This window comes from Agelaius phoeniceus, chromosome 16, assembly GCF_051311805.1.
Source record: "Agelaius phoeniceus isolate bAgePho1 chromosome 16, bAgePho1.hap1, whole genome shotgun sequence".
Lineage (NCBI taxonomy): Eukaryota > Metazoa > Chordata > Aves > Passeriformes > Icteridae > Agelaius > Agelaius phoeniceus.
In genome coordinates this window covers 16,590,166-16,610,909 of record NC_135280.1, presented here as the reverse complement: position 1 = coordinate 16,610,909, position 20,744 = coordinate 16,590,166, and the positions used below count along the sequence as shown (strand labels likewise).

General features: G+C 47.2%; 2 protein-coding genes across 28 annotated transcripts in view; one reads left to right on the top strand and one right to left on the bottom strand.

Annotated features, from left to right (window-relative positions):
- The first annotated feature begins 136 nt into the window (after positions 1–136).
- On the top strand, positions 137–3,748 carry MRPS34 (mitochondrial ribosomal protein S34). Its single transcript, XM_077186879.1, has 3 exons — positions 137–2,085; positions 2,187–2,229; positions 3,061–3,748. Exons 1-3 carry the CDS (start codon positions 1,768–1,770, stop codon positions 3,336–3,338), a joined length of 639 nt encoding a protein of 212 aa, XP_077042994.1. The 5' UTR covers positions 137–1,767; the 3' UTR covers positions 3,339–3,748.
- Positions 3,749–6,362: 2,614 nt separating this feature from the next.
- MAPK8IP3 (mitogen-activated protein kinase 8 interacting protein 3) overlaps positions 6,363–20,744 on the bottom strand; it is a 78,961-nt gene continuing 64,579 nt past the window's right edge. For all 27 annotated transcript variants that reach the window (XM_077186917.1, XM_077186934.1, XM_077186915.1 and 24 more), the window contains 13 exons: positions 20,108–20,273; positions 19,473–19,658; positions 18,680–18,863; positions 17,172–17,291; positions 16,824–16,904; positions 16,087–16,154; positions 14,879–15,027; positions 13,927–14,098; positions 13,713–13,826; positions 12,453–12,491; positions 10,695–10,874; positions 10,288–10,431; positions 6,363–9,269 (listed from right to left, as the gene is read on the bottom strand). In XM_077186917.1, the coding sequence (XP_077043032.1) occupies positions 9,148–9,269; positions 10,288–10,431; positions 10,695–10,874; positions 12,453–12,491; positions 13,713–13,826; positions 13,927–14,098; positions 14,879–15,027; positions 16,087–16,154; positions 16,824–16,904; positions 17,172–17,291; positions 18,680–18,863; positions 19,473–19,658; positions 20,108–20,273 (1,725 nt within the window). In that variant the 3' untranslated portion in view covers positions 6,363–9,147. The remainder of the gene's footprint in view (positions 9,270–10,287; positions 10,432–10,694; positions 10,875–12,452; positions 12,492–13,712; positions 13,827–13,926; positions 14,099–14,878; positions 15,028–16,086; positions 16,155–16,823; positions 16,905–17,171; positions 17,292–18,679; positions 18,864–19,472; positions 19,659–20,107; positions 20,274–20,744) is intronic.

Sequence of the window (20,744 nt, the reverse complement as noted above, 5' to 3'; positions counted from 1 at the left end):
GCAGGAGGGCCGTCAGTGGCAGCCGCCCCCTCCCTCCCCGCGACGCCAGGACGGTGGCGGCTCCCATGGGCGCGCGGGGCGGGGGTGGGGCAGAGCTCTGCCGGATGCTCCCGGGGCTGCTTCCCCGCCGTGGGTGTGGAGGGGCCGTTGCGCGGGAGCTCGGTGTGGAGCGCATCGTCGGAAGTGTCGGAAGCAGCGCCGTGTGCCGAGCGTATCGTTGGAAGTGCAGGTGGCGGCTCGTGGGGCGGTGTCTCTTTGCTGGGCCCCTCTGGTGGTGGCTGCCGCCCCCGCCCGTGTTTGCGCCGAGGCAGCGAAGGGCGCTGCAGCACCCCCCAATTAACAGCGGTTCCCTTGACAGAATTCCCCTTAAGAAGCAGAAACCGAAGGGCTCCGTTGCTGCCGCTGCTCGCTGCCCTCGGACTGTGTATGTATCCCCCGTTAGCCCCGCGGAGCCACACCAGGAAGTGGCGGGTTTGGAACATGATTTGCGCTCGTTCACCCGGGCAGGGGGAGACGCCGTATGTGGTCGGCTGTTGCGGAGCTGCATCGTTTACTTGATGACTTGCTGTGTGTGGTGGCGTCTTTAATTTCTGTCCGTCCAGCAAAGCCAATTCCATAATTTTTCAAGCATTCTTGTCACCTCTTCTGCTCTGTGGACGCACAGAAACTGATATGTAGGGGCCTTAAACAGAAACGAGCTTGATCCTTGTGCTGCACAACCCTTGGGTACAAGCTCCCAACTCTGTACCTTATAATAAGTGGTTTAACTGCTCTGCTAGTTCCCCCAAATCACTTTAGTACCGGGAATTTCCTCTCGTTTTTAACAGCTGGGTTGAGATCAAGTATTTTATTGTAAGCCAGTGTTTCTCAACTTAATCAGCTACCTCCTACTTACTCCTATGCCCCTATCTTTTTTCAAGAGATGCACCATATTAGTCTTAAGAGCATTGTCAGCCTTTTTAATGTGTGGTTTACTTTTTTAGTGTGCAGCACACATGAACACACCACTTTCTCCTCACACATTGATCTTGGCTGCTGGAAAAACCCACTCAGTATCCTGAATGCCTTCAATATAGGACTTAGCAGCAGTGCTGGAATTGCTGTGCTTCTTTTAATTTAAGATACAGATTTCAATGAAAAAAAGCCTTCTGTCAAGATTTAATTTACCAGTATTTAGCCAAAATCCAAGGGCTGATCTATGCAGTTTTTACTTAAAGTCTACTCATTAAAAGTGTAGCCTCACTGTGCTGGCATTCCATGACTGGAGCAGCTCAGAGGAATTTGTCTCATTCCAGTACGGAGTTTCATGACCCGGCTGCTGCTCGTGGCCCAGCCTCTGATTGAAGACCTGGGCCAGACCTGTTGCTTTAATCTTCCTGAAACCTGGTTTACTCGGGTTTTGAACGTTCCCTGGCATAGCAGAATCTGCGCAGATTTTTCTAAACCAGACACTGTTCAGATGCATCTCAACAACCAAGCCCGGCTCCCCCGAGAGCCGCCTAGCACACAGTACCATCAGGCCGCGCCTGGCCTGCTGGCACGGGCAGGTCCGCACCACAGCGACGGGCCGCGGCACGCTGTGCGCTCTGCGGGCAGCAGCCTGAGAGCACCCGCTGCGGGCGGCTGGGCCACGCGGAACGCTGCGGTTGACCCTGGCGACGGGCGGGGCGACTTCCGCGGGGCCCGGCGCGGCTTCCGGGAGAGGCGGGAGCAGCGGATCCAGGTGCGGCGCTCGGTTCTGCCCGCTCCGCACCCTCGGCCGCCGCCATGGCCCGCAAGAAGCTGCACCGGCCTATCGCCGCCATGGCCAGGAAGATACGCGAGTACCGGGCGCTGAAGGATCGGCCGCGGGACTCTGAGCGCTTCGCCGTGGACTACGAGACCATGCGGCGGCCGCTGACGCAGAAACGGCTGCCCGTGCGAGCCTGGGAGGACGTGCGGAACGAGAACCGGCTGTTGGCGCTGCTCTGCCGCCTGCCGCGTTTCGGCGTGGGCCGCACCGTCACCCGCAAGTCCTGGCTGTGGGCGCACCGCGAGCCATGCTACTGGGTCATCACCAAGGTGAAGGCGGACTACACGGCCGAGGTACCTGCCCCGTCCCGCCCGCCGCCCCGCCGCGCCCTGCGGAGCTCCCGCCATCCACCCCGCCGCGACCCACCCTCAACAGGTTCCTCTTTTCTTTGCAGAACATGGACCATGGAAGAGCTTGGGGCTACCTGACCTTCAAAGGTAAAACCAGCTCGTTTTCCCACACATGGGGGCAGAGCTAGAGAGCACCGGGTGCGTGAGGGTAGCAGAGAAACCGCAGGCTGCCTGACTGGGAAATTTGTTTTTCTCACATCTTTTTATGGGAAAAGAAGTTCCTTGCATTTAGGGAATCTAGCTCCTTCACAATGTCTTTCTAAGGAATGCTGTGGGAGAGCCAGTGGAATATGACCTTGGGGAACAGCAGCACTAAAGGCTTATTAGATGAGCTGACAGACTGTTCTGAGACTTTCAAAGCAAGACACAGTATGAGCATGAGGGTATTCCAATTTAAATTGTCTCTAAAAAGGAAAAAGTGCAATGGCAATTAAGTTGTGTTACTGGAATTTTAATTTAATGATTGGAGTTGTATGAGTGAATTTTCCTTTTTAGAGTTGCTTTATATTAAGTATATAATTTTCCCTTACTGGAATTACTGAAATAGTACTCATTCAAAGGTTTTAAGTTGTTGGCCACTTCTAACACTTAGTTTTCCAGGAAGCTTTCATCAGTGTAGGGAGAAATTACTCTTGTTCCTTAACCATGGAAATGGAACTTGAGAGAGACAAAGCAAACCTTTAAATTAAGAGAGGGAATCACCCACTCAGCTGGAACCTGTTTCTATTTCTATTTCAATTCTCAAGGACAGAAGTGAGATCCTGTAGTATAGCAGGGAATAATTTGTCCAGCCCTTTGAAAACTCTGTTGACTCTTGCCTTTTGTAGCATTTTTGGTGCCAAAGAGTCAACACTTGCTGTGTCTGGAGGCAGTTTTATGTGATGGTGTTACCCACTGGTGTTCATCATCTTTTCCCAGGCAAAACTGAAGAGGGAGTGAGGGAGATTGACAAAGCAATGTACCATGACTGGCGTATAGTGCCCAAACACGAGGAGGAAGCCTTCAAGAAATTCATCCCAGTGCCTGAGGTGACTGTTCGGTTCCTGCCATACCCACCACTGCTCCGAGCCATGATCCTTGCACAGTGGCAGAAGGAGGGAAAACCAATCATGGAAGAGCCAATTATTGATCTGGAGAAGGTCCTGGCCTCTCCCCAAGAGTGGGCAAATAAAAAAGCTACTGGAACACCGGTATAGAGACTTCTTCAGTGTCCTAAGCATCCCATGTGCTCTCACTACCTGTTAGAAGCTCAGTGCACAAAGGGTCTTACAGAGCCCCTCTGTGCCCATTGTCCTAGGATGTTTCCAGCTTTCTCCTCAGCCCTGTACACCTCATCTGAAAGGGAAGATGCAGATATATTCAGACTCCTCTTCCATAACTTTGGTTACAGTGAGCAGAGGAGTCTTCTTGGTTCCCTGGATAGTCTCTAAAATACACAGCTTCAGCTGCAGCTTCAGCTAGCTGCAGTTCTTTGGAGCATAACATTTTTTATATAACTTGGGTCCTGCATGAATCACAGAAAAATGACTGTAAATATCACAGTATTTCACAGAGCTGTGAAAAAATGTATCTTCAAATGGAAATAAATGTTAATTCTGCAGCACAATTCTAAGAAAACCCATGATTTTTTTTCAATGCCGAGACATTGTGACAGCCAAATGGAGAGCCATTAGCTCAGGCACAGCATCTGGTTCTCTGCAGAATGATCTGTTACTAGCATATGAAGGCAGTGAACAAGAAGTGAGAAACATGACTTCAATACTAAGATAATCCAAAGCTATCCGTCTCTTACTCCCAAAGATGGCTGTCAAGAGATAGGGGAAATTATTTTCGCTCTGGTGATGCAAAGGAGGTGGGATTGGCTTTTACCATTTGAAGCCAATTGTAAATTACCCATGTTCCAGGGCAGCACGTTGTGAACGTTAAAACATGCAGCTCCTGAGCACAGTTCATGGTATTTCATCTTCTCTTGCAGTGGCTGCAGATGCTGCTGCTGTGTCAAAGGCTGTTGGAGGCTCTGGTCTGGGTGTGGGTGGAGGGAGCACAAGAGCCATTCAGCTTTATATATTGATTCCCTGCAGAAGTAACTGTTTAGTTCCTGTGTCTGCAGATAGTCAGGAGGTGGTGTTCCATTTACTGCAGCATCCTGAAATCAAAAATAGCCTGAAGGGATTTAGTGAGGGAGGGCACCAACTGGACTCTGCTCCACCCAGTGTGTGTGGCCTGGATGAAGCTGGGAACATGTGGCCCCAGCCAGCAGGAAATGGATGCAGGAGCACACAGACTGACATTGGCTACCTGTATTTCCATAGGGTTCCTCAGCAGAGGCTCTGCACCTCCTCACCAGAGGTTCCTCACCAGAGGCTTTACATCATGATTGAAGGGTTAAGATGCTATGGGATATGAAGGAAGGCTTTTCTTGTGAGTTAAAAGCTGGTCCTGTGACAAGGAACAGAACTGAGCCTGCCTTGTTGTGGCAGGAGCATTGCAGAGCATGTGCCAAATCTAGTTCTCTGGCTTCAGAAGGAATGGGAGAATCCAGGAGAGGGAGAATCAGGAGTAATGTTAAAGGCACGGTTTGAGGCTGTGAGCCTTCCTATGGCAGTTGCTGTGGCTGGAAGGTAGTTTGTCTGATTCCTATAGTCTCCACTGATGGGGACTGAGCTGAGCTGTTGCCTTCCTGTCTGCACCATGATTGAGGTACTACTGAACACAAACCAAGAACAAGGGAGATTAAAGGGAGGTGTAGTTGTGAGTCAGATGGGATGAGTAGAACAGTCTAGTCCTCTGTTCTGCACAGCTGTGATCTAAATGTAGCACCAGCAGAGGAAGTGTCTCCCTGAGGAGGCACACACAATGACCACAGAGGGCGGACCCAAGTGCCCGTCACAGCAGCCCCAGAAAGGCAAGAAATGACCCATGATCAAAGTATACCAGGGAGCCAAGCCAGCAGCAAAAGCAGATGGAGCTGATAAGGCACAGACTCACCCAGCAGCTTGGGTGAGGCAGGATCTCTGAAGATGATGTAGGCAAAATCCAGCCCCCTGGGTCCAAGGAGTCAATCCAGGAGTGGCTGGAGACTGACACAGTTACATGTTGAAGATCTCAGGTTGTGCTTCAATGAGGCTCCTGGGCCATAGGAGGAAAGGGTCCCTGTAGAGGTGGAGGTGTAGGTGGCACTTAGCATGACAGTTAGGACCTGCTGGTGAGCTCAGGGTCATGAAATGGGTGTCTTCTCACAGAGCCCTGGACAGCCTGGGAGCCTTACCCTGATAGTGAAAGTCCCTTCTGGGAAGCTGCACAGCCTGTTTGCCGTGTGTTGGATTCCATGCCCAGAACATAATGTGAGTTCTGATGAGCCTCCCAAACTTCTACATTTCCTCACAGATTTTTTACCAGCATGGGGGGATTGTTTAAAGGGTGTTGGCAGTGATCTGCTTACTTAGCCACCAGACATGACTGTACTTCACTCACGGCTCTGCTCAAACTGCTTCTGGCTTTTTCGAAGGGTGCAGCCCCAGGGATTTAGGATGGATCACAGGATACGTTTCCAAACCTCATTGTTGAGGTGCCTCCATTAACTGCAGAGGCATTGCCAGTTGTACTACACCCTGGCCTGTGGCACACCACAGTGCGTGTGTTGGTCACAGAGGTGACTTGCCTTAGGACTCCCTGCTTGGGGCAGAAGATGCTCCTCTCCAGTCTTAAGGACATGGTTCATTGCCATGTCTAGCCCTTGAATAATGCAATTCTACAAAATAACTATGAAGGTGTCCAAATGCTGCTGGGACTGAAAAGCTCCCTGCAGTCAAATGATGCTGATACCACCAATGCCTATGGGACTGTGAAGTGCCACCCTGTACAGTGTTGAAAACTGACCTGATGTGTTATCCCTGGCAGTTCACCTGAAAGGGCCATCCTGACTAAAGTTCCAGCAAGCCAGCAGGTGAATGCTTCTCTGCTCCAGCTTCTATTTCTGAAGTTGTGCCACCTTATATTTCCACCTTTTATTTCTGCTGCTGGTACAAGCTATAGATTGCACTGTTGCTTGGTAGACCAGCCCTTCTGCTCTGACCCTGTGAGCCAGCAACATTTCATTTCCTGCCACTGAAATGCTCAACAGGGAACACTTGAGCTGCATTCCCACCCTTGCAAGTGTCCTCTTAAAGACTGAGCAGCAATCCCAGTGCCTTCATAGGAACACACCATGGTGCCCAAGGTGATGTTAACATGTTTATTACATACAGAACAGATACGGTTTGTAGTTGACAGCATAGGGGACAAAGCATGGGAACATATTCATACAGCAGGCTCTTTACAGAATGCCATCTTCATACCAAACAGCGGAGTTTACAGGCCTTAAGACACTTTTAAAAATCATTTTGTAACATACAAGATAAATTACATACATCACAGTGGAGATATGACAGAGAAGCGTACTGAAGCCAGTTAGTTCTCACCCTGATGCCCAGCAGCGATCCAAGGACACAGGAGCTATCAGCAGAGGCTGGGTCTCCCCCCCTACAGCTGCCCCTCTGGGCCATGTGCTTCTCTTGGAGGAGAACATGGCATTGAGCTGGAAAGGAATCTGATGGGAGATTCCCGTGTGTTGTTAGGGCCCAGTGGGTGACAGGAGATCAAGTGCTGTCCCTTCAACTTCTCATACCAGATACAGAACAGTCAGTGGTACAAATGTTGCAATTCTAACTTTCCTATAAAAGAACTGACAGAGTTAAGGAACTGAACCCTACCAGAGCTTCTTTTTCCCTTCAACTAGCCCAAATTCTGAAATTTGCCTGGCCCTAACTGATGAACTATTACATGACAGTGGAATCTCTACTCTATATGTTATATTGTTTACTTCAGTGTACCCTGTGTTGGGAGGGATCCAAAGAGGTCTTCCTAGCAGAAAGCATATGGCAAAAGTGAATGAAAAGCCTGGCATGGTCAGCAGTGCCCCAGCAAAATGTCCCTGGTGTAAGGTCCCCCAGCATGCAGGTGGTGTCTCCATGTATTCCTTAACTTTGTGCCAGTCACAGAGTCCAGTATGTGTATGCCTAGAAGATGCCCTCTGGCTGGATTCCTGCCTTGTGGAGGAGTGGTGTGATGGGTGCATGTCACCAGCATTGCTCACACGTAGCATGGGCACCATTGTGGCTGGATGAGACCTCTGTTCACCAGAGATGTCTCTTGCCTTCTTGCAGGGAAAATGTATGCCATGACCTTTCCTGAACTGTGGATACAAAAATTGTTTAGGTGCTGCTGTGTCAGGAGAGATGCCACATGTTAGAGCATCCCCTGGGAATATGGGATCCCTGCAGCACACCAGGATCTGCAAGCCTGGTCCATGGCAGCAAGCACAGGACACAGCAGGGAGCTTTCTAGGAGATGGAGGCTTGCCCAGTTGTCCCCATACAGTCACAAGGACATCTCTGTGAACCCTGGAGTGCTGTACAGGTCAGGCAAAAAAACAAGAGGACCACCAGGAGCTTCCAAATTCATCACTCACAAATGCAACTTGCCCTACTCCTGCACACCCAGAAAAGAATGTTTCAAAGGACACAGAATTTGTCATTTTGGGACAGTGTAAGAAAGGGAGAACACACCATTGCCTCTACACTTGGAACTTTCATATTCTGCATTTTGAGCTCAAAACCACTTTCCCTGGCCCCAATTTTTGCTGCTTCTTTTGTAAGCAGAATTCACATGCTTCTTTTGTAAGCAGGATTCAGCATTGCTTAGACAGAAAGGGCTATCACCACTTTTCTTGGGGGCTCTCAAATTTTTCCTGGAGTCAGAAATTTCCAGCTTTTCAAGCTTCTTACTAGCATAGTTAGTGCTTGTGATATTAGGTAAAAGATGTCAGGAATCTAGCCTCAATTCTTTTTGTGTGTGACATCAGGTGAGACTTGACTGCACTTGTCCTAACCAACTGCCAAGTCTCTGTTTTCCAAGTCTCTGTGAAAAAAGATCTCCTTCCATCAGGTCCTAAAAAGGAGACACAACTTGAGATGAGGCAATCTCAATGTGTTAATGCAGAACTCACAGCAGATCAACACCATCTGCCCTCACCTGTCTTTTAAAAGCCACCAAATGCAATGCAGAGATAACCACCACATGAACCTTTCAGAATGAACTCAGGAATTTTTTTCTGTATGGCTGTTTTGGAAGGGAGGGGCAAGAAAAGCTTTGCCTTTTCTTAAAAAAGCAACATTCTGGTACCCTTTTGCTACTACAGCTGTTTGGCCTTGACAATCAAACACCTATCTTCTATCTGAGCCCACCAAACAATTCTCTTGCAACACATACAGGCAGGCACCCAGCACATGACTGCTGAGGCAACAGCAGCAGCAGAGGAAGGGACTTTCCCCCTGCAAAGACGGAGTATGTGATCCCCACAGTAAGACAGCTGCTGCCTTCTCCAGCCCCACAGCCAAAGTGCTGCTGAAACTATGATGCTCTTTGGAGGCTTCCTTAGACCCTTCGTTGTTTTAAGTCCAGAGAATGTTATTCTGTGCTTAAGGGTGAATAAGGATAAGATGATGATACTGGTGAACTAGAAGGATTTCTGCTGGGGTGCTGCAGAAGTGATTCATCATCACTGCTTTGGCAGGGAATGCCTGGGGACACACTTCTTTCTCATGCAGGTGGGAATGAGGCAACCTGCCCAAGAACCTGAGCCACCCCCCTCCAGCTGCCCTTCCTGACACTGGGCAAAGGTTTTCCACAGTCCTGGCTCCAAGCTCCCTCCATGGTGTACTGCCATTTCTCTCCTTTTAGATGCCAGCTCCAGAGCAGAACAAGAACCTAACCACGCCAAAAGCATACGGGCCCGAGTTGAAAGCTGCGAGTTCAGAGGTTCAAGGGGGTCACAGTCCAAGGCAGGAACCGTTGCAGTTGTCCAGGGTCAGTTTCCAGCAGGAGTTATAATGCAGGCGTTTTGTATGTACATCGTGGCATTCAGGCGGGAGGACGGACACTTACATTGTGGGAAAAGAGGAATTCTCACTCAGGGATGTATGATACCTGCCACACAATTATGTGGCTCCGTTCAGCCTTGGAAAGTACTGGCTTCACCTGGGTGGCATCTCCCACATTCTCTTCTGTCTCATCATCTTCCCCATCCCCTGAAAAGAGAACACAGAGAGTAAAAACATCAGGAAAGAAAATGCTCTGGAATACTCTGAAGAGGCCAATACCCCTTTTAGAGTCCCAGCAGTCTGATAACAGACACTGTGAACTGAGATCTTTCTCTGTGCCTGGAGAACATTTACAGCAACCCCATTCTTTTCTGAAGCTGGACTGCATGGATGGGACAAACTAGCTCCAGCAGCAACAAAAACCCTTCCACCCTTCAGGGAAGCTGATTTTACACACAGAGCACCCTCAGCAAGCAAGGGTAATCATAGTGGGGCAGCAATGTTTGGACCCAGTGGCACAGATGCATTTGTTCTTTCCAAAGCCATTCATACTGATGCTATTTTATGATAGTTTTAATATATTTGTAGCTTTGTAGATTGCTAATGCATGGCTGTAGCTCCCAGCACTTTTTCTATCCTTTTCCCCTATATTTTAGAACAGTAAACTAACCTTCTAACATATTCCTGAAATACTATTTATATTTAGTCTTGCTTCTTTAGTCAACCAAGAATGTCTTGCTTTTACCATGCATCATAGATGTAATAAATGTGGGGCAAAGCTCTTGGACCAACTCCAGTGGGGCAGAACCTGGGAAAAATTACCTAACCAACTGCTCTTCTAATTGGACAATATATGTTAAATATGCTAATTTGTTTAACTTACAAAAGTGTAGAAGTCCTGTATCATGTGTGTATATTGCACCTGGAGGCCTCCAGTTAAAGACCTGCTTTTATATTACTTCCTATATTAACATAATCTCAAAACTGTGTTGTTTTGTTCTCGATTTTGTAGGCATCACTACAGCCGTGTGGCACTGCAGCCACAGGGCACAGGTTGACAGCCCTGTGCTGTGCAAGGAACATCCTTATTTGCCCTCACAGCCAGATGCAGGAGAAGCAGTGTGGGGCTTTTCTGCTTTGGTTCTCCACAACAGTGGTGCCTCACTCCATGACCACAGCTATGCACCCACTACCTTTCCAGATGCCTCCCACCAAGGGGACTTACCAATCCGGAAATCGATATACCCTTCTCCTCCACTCAGCACCAGGACATTCTTTAGCTTCTGACCCTCCGTCTCAGTGGCTGCTGTGCTGGGGTTCTCCGAAGGGCTGTCCAACACACTCCCGTTCAGGGTCGCAAGGACATTGCCTAGGAGAGGACAGAGGTGCTGTCCATGCCTCTGCTCAGCCCCCACACAGTTCACATGCACACAAACACATTGTGCGGACCAATTCTTTCTGCTAGTCAAATCTGGCAGTCCAGATTATTATAATCTCCAGTATAAATACAGATGTGTGAACCACAGGAAGTGTCAGCCATGGCCTGGACCCTAATCTGCTGCAGACCAGCTCCAGCCCCTGCTACAAAAGGGATGGAGGGATAAGCACCTGCTGAGGGAGAGTTGTGCTTACCTGGCACAGAGACGAAGAACTTGACAGCATCACGGTGGCCATGGAAGCAGAGCTGTGCCTGAGCCATGGAGCAGTAGGGAATGAAGCTGCTGGCAGATTTGTCACTGTTGTCATCACCATACACATGGATGACCCCACCAGAGCGACTGCCCTCTCCAGAGGTTGGTGAAGTCTTGTTGGCTGGAGACAGAGCAAGAATACCATCACTGATAGCTATGAGCCCCCTTTACAAAATGGACTCAATCAGAGTGAAAACTCCTGAGCTGTGAAGAAAAACCTTTAAAGGTGCAGGTCTCTTTAAAGGTCTTTTATGAATGATGTGATGGAGGAGACCACAGCAGATGACACATTCCCTCTCTTTTAGCCTGAGGCAAGCTAGATTGGTGTCACCAGCAGTGATCCTGTCCAGCCTCCAGAAAGAACCCACTGTCCTAGGATCAACCTTGGTCTTTTGTAGCTGGCAGGGTACCCAAAGTGTCCACTGTCCCCAGAAGGCAGCTGGAGGAGAATTACTACTCTGGATTAGTGGCATTGCTCAACTTCCAAGTCAAGTCCTTTGCTCATGCCCAGTAATGAGCACACATGCTGCTGAAAGCACTCTCAGGGTCTGGTGAAGCCTCTCAGCCCACTCAGAGTCATCACAGAAGTGGATGTCCTTCCTCATTTCTTGATTTAACCGTGACACCAGATTGTCAGCTAGTCCAGCAATGAACATCTTTCAGATGCTCACCATCCACAGCTTTCAAGAAGGGCTCAGGGCCCTGTACCCTTCATGACCAGGCTCCAAGAATGTGACAGTTTCCACTAACCAAGCAACAGAGACCAGTGCTCTCAGCTCAGGGTGGGAGATGCTTTCCTTCTGCATGCACTCACATCAGTACAACAGGAACAATATTAAACTAGGCAGCTTTCACTTTTCTGTAAAAAAGTGAATTCATTCATTATCTGTAGTTCTGTGTTTTAACTTTGGGTGAATTTCCGTTATGTGACTTGGACAAAAGAGACTTTTCCCTATCAGGCTCAAGCCAGGACAGTGGGACAAGTACAAATACTTTGATGGAGGAATGAGAGTCAATGTGTGTACAGTATCTGGCTTTTTTCTGCAATTAATATCAGATGCTTTAAAAGGAGGAGACACATGTTGATAACACATCTGGACAGATACATGAATGTCTTTGAGTGAGAAAAAAGCCCCTTAATTTCTGACCCTGGAAAGGCATAAATTTGAACTGAAATCCTGCCTTAACTGGCACAAACCTAAACAAGTCTTCATGCTTATCAAGTCCCCTTGGGTTCAATCTCTTGTTTGATAACTTACAGCTGACAGGTGCCATAGCACCACCTGCCATTGGCCTGAAACTGATGGAAGAAGCATCACTGGAAAACAATGGATGACCCAGGGAGACCTTGGAAGAACACTACTCCTGGTTCCTGCTTCTGACTGAATGAACCTTTCCTGTCCCCATCTCAAACTGGTCAACCACAGTAAGGGTACCACTGTTGAAGAATAATTATCCTTAAGACAAAAAACCAGAAGGATCAATAATGAGATGGAAAACATTGTTTATAGCTGTGGGAAATTAGGATATTTACATGACTTCTCTGGTTGCTTTTCTCTAATGCAACTTAAAACAAAAGAGTGATGAGGAAAAATGCATGGAGAGAAGTTCAGTGGCAGAATGGAAGGTGGGAGAATGACTACATAGGAGGATGGGTGCAAAAGGAATGACATCTGTGGAGGGGAGGCAATGGACTTACCCCGGAGCCCAAGGAGTTGGCCGCGGTGGAGGACTACAGCTAGGCACAGGCAGGGAGTGGGAACACAAAGGGGCATGGGAAGTGACGGGCAGGATGGGAGAGAAGAAAAAGGTGATTACTGGGAGATAATTTGAGGGCAACAAAAATAGTATAAAGCCTAGAGAAACCACTACAGAAGCTCCTATTAGTTGATACTAACTCTGTTCTCTGTTCTAACTTTGCTCTTACCATGCAGGGACAGACGTGGTATCTGAGGTGGGAGAGGGACTGTGTCACAAGGATCCACTGCTACATTTTTAGTGAGATTTTCTTGCTTACCACATTTTTACAGGAACACACAAAGATAAAGCAATTGGTTTACAGCAGGGAAAAACTTTAACTCAGAACAAGGACAGCAGCCTTAAGACAGAATGGGCTTCAAAAGGAACTCAGAAACAAGACCAAAATTGCAATGACCAAAATTCACTGCCCTCCTGGTGTTAACCCCAGACACATCCAACTTCATTGCCCTCAGAGGAGACCATCCCAAGTCTGACTTCCAGGAGGATTACAAGAGGTTTGCTCTTTTTACACAAGAGGTATTTGTTTCTCAGCTTTCCTGTGAGCATTGGTGAGAAAACACACATTTGGCTGCTTTCTGTTGAGAGCAATTGCAATCAGTCTCAAATCCTACTTCGCCATGGTGATCTGGATAAGACCTTCAAAATAAGATGCTGACAGGCAGGTTCAGAACAGGACTAGTAAGTGCTTCAATTAAACTTCCAGCTCCAGAGATTCACCTATTTACTCTTACTGCTGGGTCCCCTCTCCAGACTGGATTTGGTGTAGGATACCTATTTCTACTTGATTGATAAAGCTGAGCCCTAATCTGAGTAAATGGAGCTTTTCTAAGCTCAGTTTTTGGAAAATACTGCTATGGAGACATTTAGATGACTAGGCCAAAGTGGAATTTCCAAGGAGATCTTCCTGGTGACTTCTCATCCCATGATCTCCTTTTGGTGACTTACTACAATTCCCAAAGCTTTGTTTCTCCTGTTTCACAGTAGCTACAGAATCAGTTCACATCACTCTGCTCTGTCAAGGTCCAGGGCTGCTCATACTCTGGGCTCTTCTCCCTGAAATGGCTATGATTAAAGGGTGTCAAATGTCAGGAAAGCATCAGCCTGCCTGAACCACCTGCCATGCTGCACAAATAACACCTAAAAGCTTCCTTTTTTTTTTAGGAGAGATGCAGGAGTACTTTGAATAAATGTCACTTACTCTCAGTCAGGGGAATGGAGATGACAACACCGTTCCCAGTGCCCACCCAAAGGCGGTTGCCAGCAATGAGTAAGGCTGTGATTCGCACAAAGGAGAAGCCCAGCTTTCCAGTGCCTAGGAAGCATGAATGAGAGTTGGGAAGTCAGTGGTGCCTTTGGGCAAGGTCTGCTTTGGGCAAATTCTGCCTTGAGCTCAGTAAGCAACAGACCCTCACCTAGCATCTTGCTGACATAAGGCTCAATGTCGACATCCTGCAGATGTTGATGGCTGTGGGCATGGTAGAGCCTCAGTGTGGAGTCCAGGCGGATGGAAACCCAGACGCCATCTCCAATCCATGCCAGCTGTCGCACCTGGCTCTCCCGACGAGGATGGGCATCAAAGGATTTCTAAAATACCAATGTGAGTTCACAGAAGTTTTGCCATTATCTATACTCCACATATACACATACTCAATTTTCAACTGAGTTTACTTGTTTGGGTTCCAAAGATCTTGGAGGAGCTGTGTTAATGCCAGCTGATCCCAGCAGTTCATTACTGTACACAAAAAATTCTTTGCTTGAGCAGCTGTCTGGCAGGTTTGCAGAATTGATGGTCTTTTCAGACCACTTCAGGAGCAAGAACATTTAGACGCCAAGAGCTTTCAATGTACTTGATAAAAAAGGAAAACACACAACTCCAGGATAAATTCCAAAGATCAAACTGCTTTGGCTCACTAATGTGAACTTCAGATCCAGCACTTCTTCTCTCCTCAATCAGAATTACTTCAAGGATTCTCAGATTTGTACCAAGACCACTGTACTGATTTTCACCCAAAAGGCTCTAAACATTGTTTTCTCTTAATGGGATCCCAGGGGCTTGCTAACTGCACTATTCCTTTGTGCCATAATGCCTAAAGATGGAGAAGCCTTAGATTATATGTGAAGAGTCACTGTAAAACAAACACCTATGTTTGGACAGTACATGGCCCCACAGACTCCCTAGTAAAGGCAAAGAAAATTGTCAATTTATACTTTCTGATTGAATTTGCTCTGCAAAGGGAGGAAGGAACAAATAACCCCTGGCAGATTTGATATAATATGACCCACACTGACAATCTTGGTCAAGAGCTATTAAGAATAAATACAACACAAGTGTGTGCATGCATAGACACGTATGTGCTCTCTTACCTCAATCTGCATTGTCTTCGGCTGGATAACATGGATTTTGTTCTTGTAGCCACACCAGACTCTATCATAGACCACAGCCATGCAACGGATGGAGTGGTGAGTGTGGCCAAGATCCATCAGGTGGTAATTACTGAGATCCCACTGACCATCTGAGTTAAAAAACAAGTGTAGAAAGATGCATCTCCTCCATGACGTGAGCATACAACAGAATCCTCTACCTTTCTATATATATGTTCGTATACAGGTTTAGCTGATACTCAAATGCTCAGTTTACTTATGTCTGTGACCTTCCTATGACTCCTGTTTCAGGCACAGCCTTACACTTATGAAACGTAACAATAAAGTTTAGTTTGATGTCCGACAGCACTCGAATCAGGCCAATTTAAACATCCTTTATTGCAATGAAGTGAACAGGCTTCTCTAACAAGTACAACAAAAGCAGTGAGAGAAGAGGGAAGACAGCTGAAAAAGACTATGCAGAAACTTAAGAGGAAATGGGCCATACAGTCCTTGTGGTGGGGCTTCCTCATGTCACAGACCTTCAACATAATTCCCCCAAAGTGTTAAATCCAGGAAAAGTAATCAGATCTCCCTTCTTCACTCTTATTTTTAATAACCAGGCAGATATTGTGTCCTTCACAGACAGGAAACCTCTATGTCATGAAGCTTTATCTTATTTCTGATGGGAACAATTTTGATGTGTCAATGGTCAGGCTTGAGCTCATGACAAAGGCTGAATCAAAATTTGAATTGCACAAGCCCAGAAATCTCTATATTTCTGCTTGCTGAATGAACTGCTACTCAATGAATAACCAAGTTCTTTAGTTATAGTTAGCAAATCCCTGTGTGCTGTCAGATACGAACATAGCTAAGACTGTTCAAGCCATAGGGAAACAAAATCCACAGCAGTGAAGAGGACCAGAAATTGAATTTACTAAGTGTACCTCAAAGAACTGCACAGCATATGTATTCCTGAAAGTGTCACATTTACGCCACATGTACTACACATTTTTGTTCAGAAAAGCTCAAGAAGTGGTGTTAGAGTACAGCTGAGATGGTTTAGGATATTGATGATGTGTATAATAGCCATGAGTTTTAACTCAGTGTTTGTACCCCAGCAGCCAGCAAATTTCTCACCTTGGAAGAGCGTTTAATCCACTGCTACACTTTCAGCCAAACTTTGTTTTCTCTATTACATTGATTCTTACCTTCTCCACGATGGAATATGGCTAGTGTTCCATCTGCCAGTGCAACCAGGACCCTCCCTTTCACATGCCTGAAATAACAGAATAGTAAATACATTAAAAATGCAGTAGAAATGAGGGGCTCAAAAACTCTTCCTGCCATCTATACACACCATCTTTACATAGTCTCCAGAATTCCCAGTCAGTTTAGCATTGCAGGAACATCCTGCAAGAGATCACACCACTCTCACTGCAGTAAGATCATCACATCTGTGAGTTTTCCTCCTTCACAATACAAACACCATCAATTTCAACAAATTCCCCCTAATTTACCCCTCAGTGAAATTTTGCCTTTCTCCTCCCCACTTACTTCCTCTTGATATTGCTAGACATGTATTCACTGAATCAGGTCAGGACCAACTGAGCAGAAAAATGGGTTGATATGAGGCTTTCCCACTACAAAAACCTTGGGAAACTTGTCTCACAAAACAACACACTTAGGAAAGCAAAGAAAAAGTTGGGGCTGCCACATCCCTGGGAAGTGTTCAAGGCTGGGAATGTGGATGGGGCTTGGAGCAACCTGGTCTAGTGGAAAGTATCCTTCCTCATGGCAGGGAGTTGAAACAAGAGGATCTTTAAGGTCTGTTCCAACCCAAACCATTCTCTGATTCTAAATCTACAACCAACAGCTGATAATACCCTCTAAAGCATCACTCAGGCCCAAAACCTTCTCCTTCAGGTGCCTCGGAACACACACTTACACCAGGCTCAGCACAGAGTCCTTCAGCTTTATTGAGTGCAGACACTTCTTCCAGTTGGACACAGCGGAGTGCACATAAAGCCTGTGAGAGAGGACAAATTGGGGAGGTTAGCAGCAGAGCCCCACACCTTCAGCCTGCTCAGGTCTGAGTCTTCCCTTCTGGTAGGAAAGGTGGAGGTGAGGTAAGAAAATGATGTTAAATCCCTGAGACTATGGTGAGCTGAGCAATGAAATGAGGAATAGAAACCTTCTCCAGAAACAAGCAATAAACAAAAGGTGTGTGGACTTGAAAAATAGAGCCCAGAGCAGGGATGTGACACAGAGATCTGCCAGCCCAAGGGGAACACACCAGCCATTCTGAGCTCCCAGCCACATGGTGGGGGCGGCACTGGTGCAGGTCCCAGCATCCCTGGTTGACTCCTGATCTGACAGTGTTGTGCTGGGCTCCATCTTCAGCTGCCCATTCTCCCTGAAGAGGCAAAAGAACGGTGTTAGAGATTTAGCAGCAGCAGTACACAGAATGCCCACCTAGGCCCACAGCCTGGCACTCACGGACACATATGGGCCCTTGAAGACACAAATCGCTTCCTTCTCTGGTAGTTTTCAACTGTAAATCTGCAATTTACAGTATTTCCTTTCTCCTGCCCTTACAAACAACAAGTACTTCAAATCTACAGACCCCAGCTGAGTTTAGCAAGACTATTACACAAACAATATTTTCTCTGTTCATTTGCAGCTTCAACAGAAGCAACTTAGAACAACATTGGCATTCAGGAACAATTGAGATATGATATCCCAATATTACCGGATGGAACGTGCATGGGCTCGTCTGACCCTTGCTGCTGGACCAAAGGCAGCTGTGGTATTTCACCTCAGAGACACCTTTGGCTGGCTGGATGTTGCAGCTGGCACTTGGAACAAGTCCAGGCAAGCAGGAACTCAGTTTTACCTCTGGTGGAAAGGCTTTAGGCGATGGTGAAGGGAAAAGGAGACGAATTCTGCCGGAGGGTTTCATCCAGAGCTTTATTCCAGGGTCACAGATCTCTGAATCTCGTAACAGCTCCAACAGAATAGCGACTGCATGGTCCCGTGTCTTTTAAGCCCAGGGAGAGGGGGAGGGAAAGGGGTAGGTATGCCACCAACCAGGTAGGAGGGGGGAAGGGTCAGGGGACAAGTGACACTTGGATGGCCCAATGCCCCCCAGGGCTGAGTAGCATCTTTTGAACTTTGCCAATCACACGGACAGCTCTCAGCAGGACAGCTCTCAGCAGGAGGCAAGGGGAGGGGAAGGGAGAAGGTATTGGCACACCTGGGAAAGGGACTGGGGTAACTGAAGCAGGATATTGCATCACACTGCAACAAGGAACAATCTGCATCCAAGACTTCCACCCTATTCTTAAGCCCATCACATCAGCATTGTTTGTCTTAAGAACTTTTTGAGTGGTGAATACACTTTCTTGGTTACTTTTACAGCACATCAGAGTACCTCTGATGTGCTGTAAAAGTAACCAAGTAAATCAATCATCATTTCTACACACATTTCAGTAAGCTCTGTCAGTAAGAACATGAAGTGTACATATACTTTGGGAGATCTGCCTTAACCACAAGTCTAAGTTCATAGTGAGAGGTCAAATATTTACATTTCTAACACCTGACCCAGTCAGTTGCAGGCTGAGCCATGTCTGTTTTCATGACATTCTTTTCCTTCCCTGTTATCCCATCTATAAAATTTCTTGGGCACAAATCTGATAGAAGTCTGAACTTTATCAGAAGCTCAGGCTGCTTCTCTTATCACAAAGCTTATGAAAACAAATCAGTAATAGAACAGAACCATTATTCTGACCCCAGCTCACCTACCCATTCTGCCTGAGTGCCTGGGCTGGGATAGGGTCTGTGAACACATGCTCGGTGAGGGGCCCAGGCCGGGCCTGTGTCAGCTCTGCCTCACTGGCACTGCTTTCCGGTACCTCTGTAGCCTCTGTTGCCTCCTCAGTAGACTGAGACTGGTTGATCTTCCCATTGCAGACAGGAGCCACCTCACCTGGAGGACAAAGAACAATGTGAAACATGCTGAAGAATCAGTTGGTGAGTTAACTATATAGATATCAGGCTGTCAATTCTTTATCTTTCCTTGCCAAACTCAATCAAGCCCTGGGCCTGTGCCACAGACACAGCAGCTCATCAGGTATCTTCTCCCTGGATGGGAAACAGACACTATTTTAAAGTGAAGCATAATCTATGACTAGCACAGCACAACAGCATTGGAAGGGCTCCAAGACTGTCACTACAGTATGGAGTCAGCAAGGGCAGCAGTATGATTTGCATGTGAGCTTAATTGGCTTCCCAACACTCAGGGAAGAAAGCAATCAGAACAGTAGCACCTGTAGCAGGGCAAACATCTCACATGCCCAAAATACTCTGCTGTATGACTCCTGCAACCAGGCTGCAGCATGTGAATCAGAGAAGAAAGGAGGGCTCTAAGAAGAAATATACCAAAAGGGCCTTTGGTAGTCCTGTATCGTAGTAACAAAATTCTGGAGGCCTCTGAAGTGCTTAACTTGGGGACAAGAGGATGTGGCTGTAACACCATGAGCTCGTACAGGACTAGCTGTAATTGATATGTCACTAAGTTTTACATCCCAAAACTTACTCTGTCCCTTGTCCAGAACAGGCGTGTCCCCACGTGAGGAACAGTTGCTTCGTGGCACATTGCAGCGGGTTGCACAACCCACCAGTGTGATCCCTGCCAAGACACCATCTGCTCCAGCTGACTCTTCGGGATTCACATCCCCCTCCAGGAAGATCTCGCCTGGGGGATAGTCATTCTCACTGGCCGCTGAAGGCAAAGAACAGGTTCTCATTAAATCAAGCAATCACTGCTAATTTAATGTACTCCTGAGGTCACTCTAATGATGGGAGATTCTGATCCTTCAGGGTTCACCACCCTGGGGAAGCACCACACCATCCATCAGCAGCCTGATCCACAGCAGATCCCCTCATCCCTAGTATCAGTATCCAACACAGGTACAGAGCCCTTCTATGCCCGACAAGGCTCACTCCTGCTTCCAAAAAACACCCATTTTATACCAAAGGAAAGACTTACTGAACACTGAACAGGGAGGGATCTCCACAGAAAGGTCCTACAGGAAGGCAACATCTGGGTTATGATTTTGGGGAACAATTACAGAACACAACACAGCCCAGGGGTTAGCTCCCAAGTGAGGACGTCTATTACTCCTCAGTGGGGCAGGGACCCTGTCAAACCACAGCCTGGGCTTCACTCACCGGGGATGCTGGAGATGCAGAGTACATGAGCGTTGCAGACAGTGAATTGGTCCACCACTGTGCCAGGCTGGTTGGCATCAATTATCACGACTTTACTGGTTGACAGCGTGCTAGTGAGGATCCAGACACGGCTGGATGTGGCATCCATCTCATAGAGCTCCTTTGCCTTTGGGAGAGCAGACACACATGGGCATGATCAGCACTTCTCTTGGATCAGCCTGAGCTTAACAGTGCTTGGCAACACTTAGACATGGTGTAATTTATTTTAAATTATATATTCTACTCTACAGTAGAACTATAGAAGAAATTTTTCTTTTTTATATTGTTGTCTAATCAGTTTTATTTTTATTTTTATTAATTTGATTCCATTCATGTTACTGCACTAGTATCCAGAGCACTGGCCAAAGAGCCTGTCTGACTCCTTAGGGCAAGAGCAATGTGGCCACTAATTTTTCTGTTGAGATGTCTGACAAATGTATCACTGAATATTCAGTCATCCAGAATGTTGTGAGTCTGGGATGCACCCAACTGATCAGCTTAAGCAAGCTGGTCTTGGGAGAATATAAGGCAGCAATATAAGACAGGTGTGGAGAAAAACCCTACAAACCAGACAGCATAAAATATTGTATGATTATCT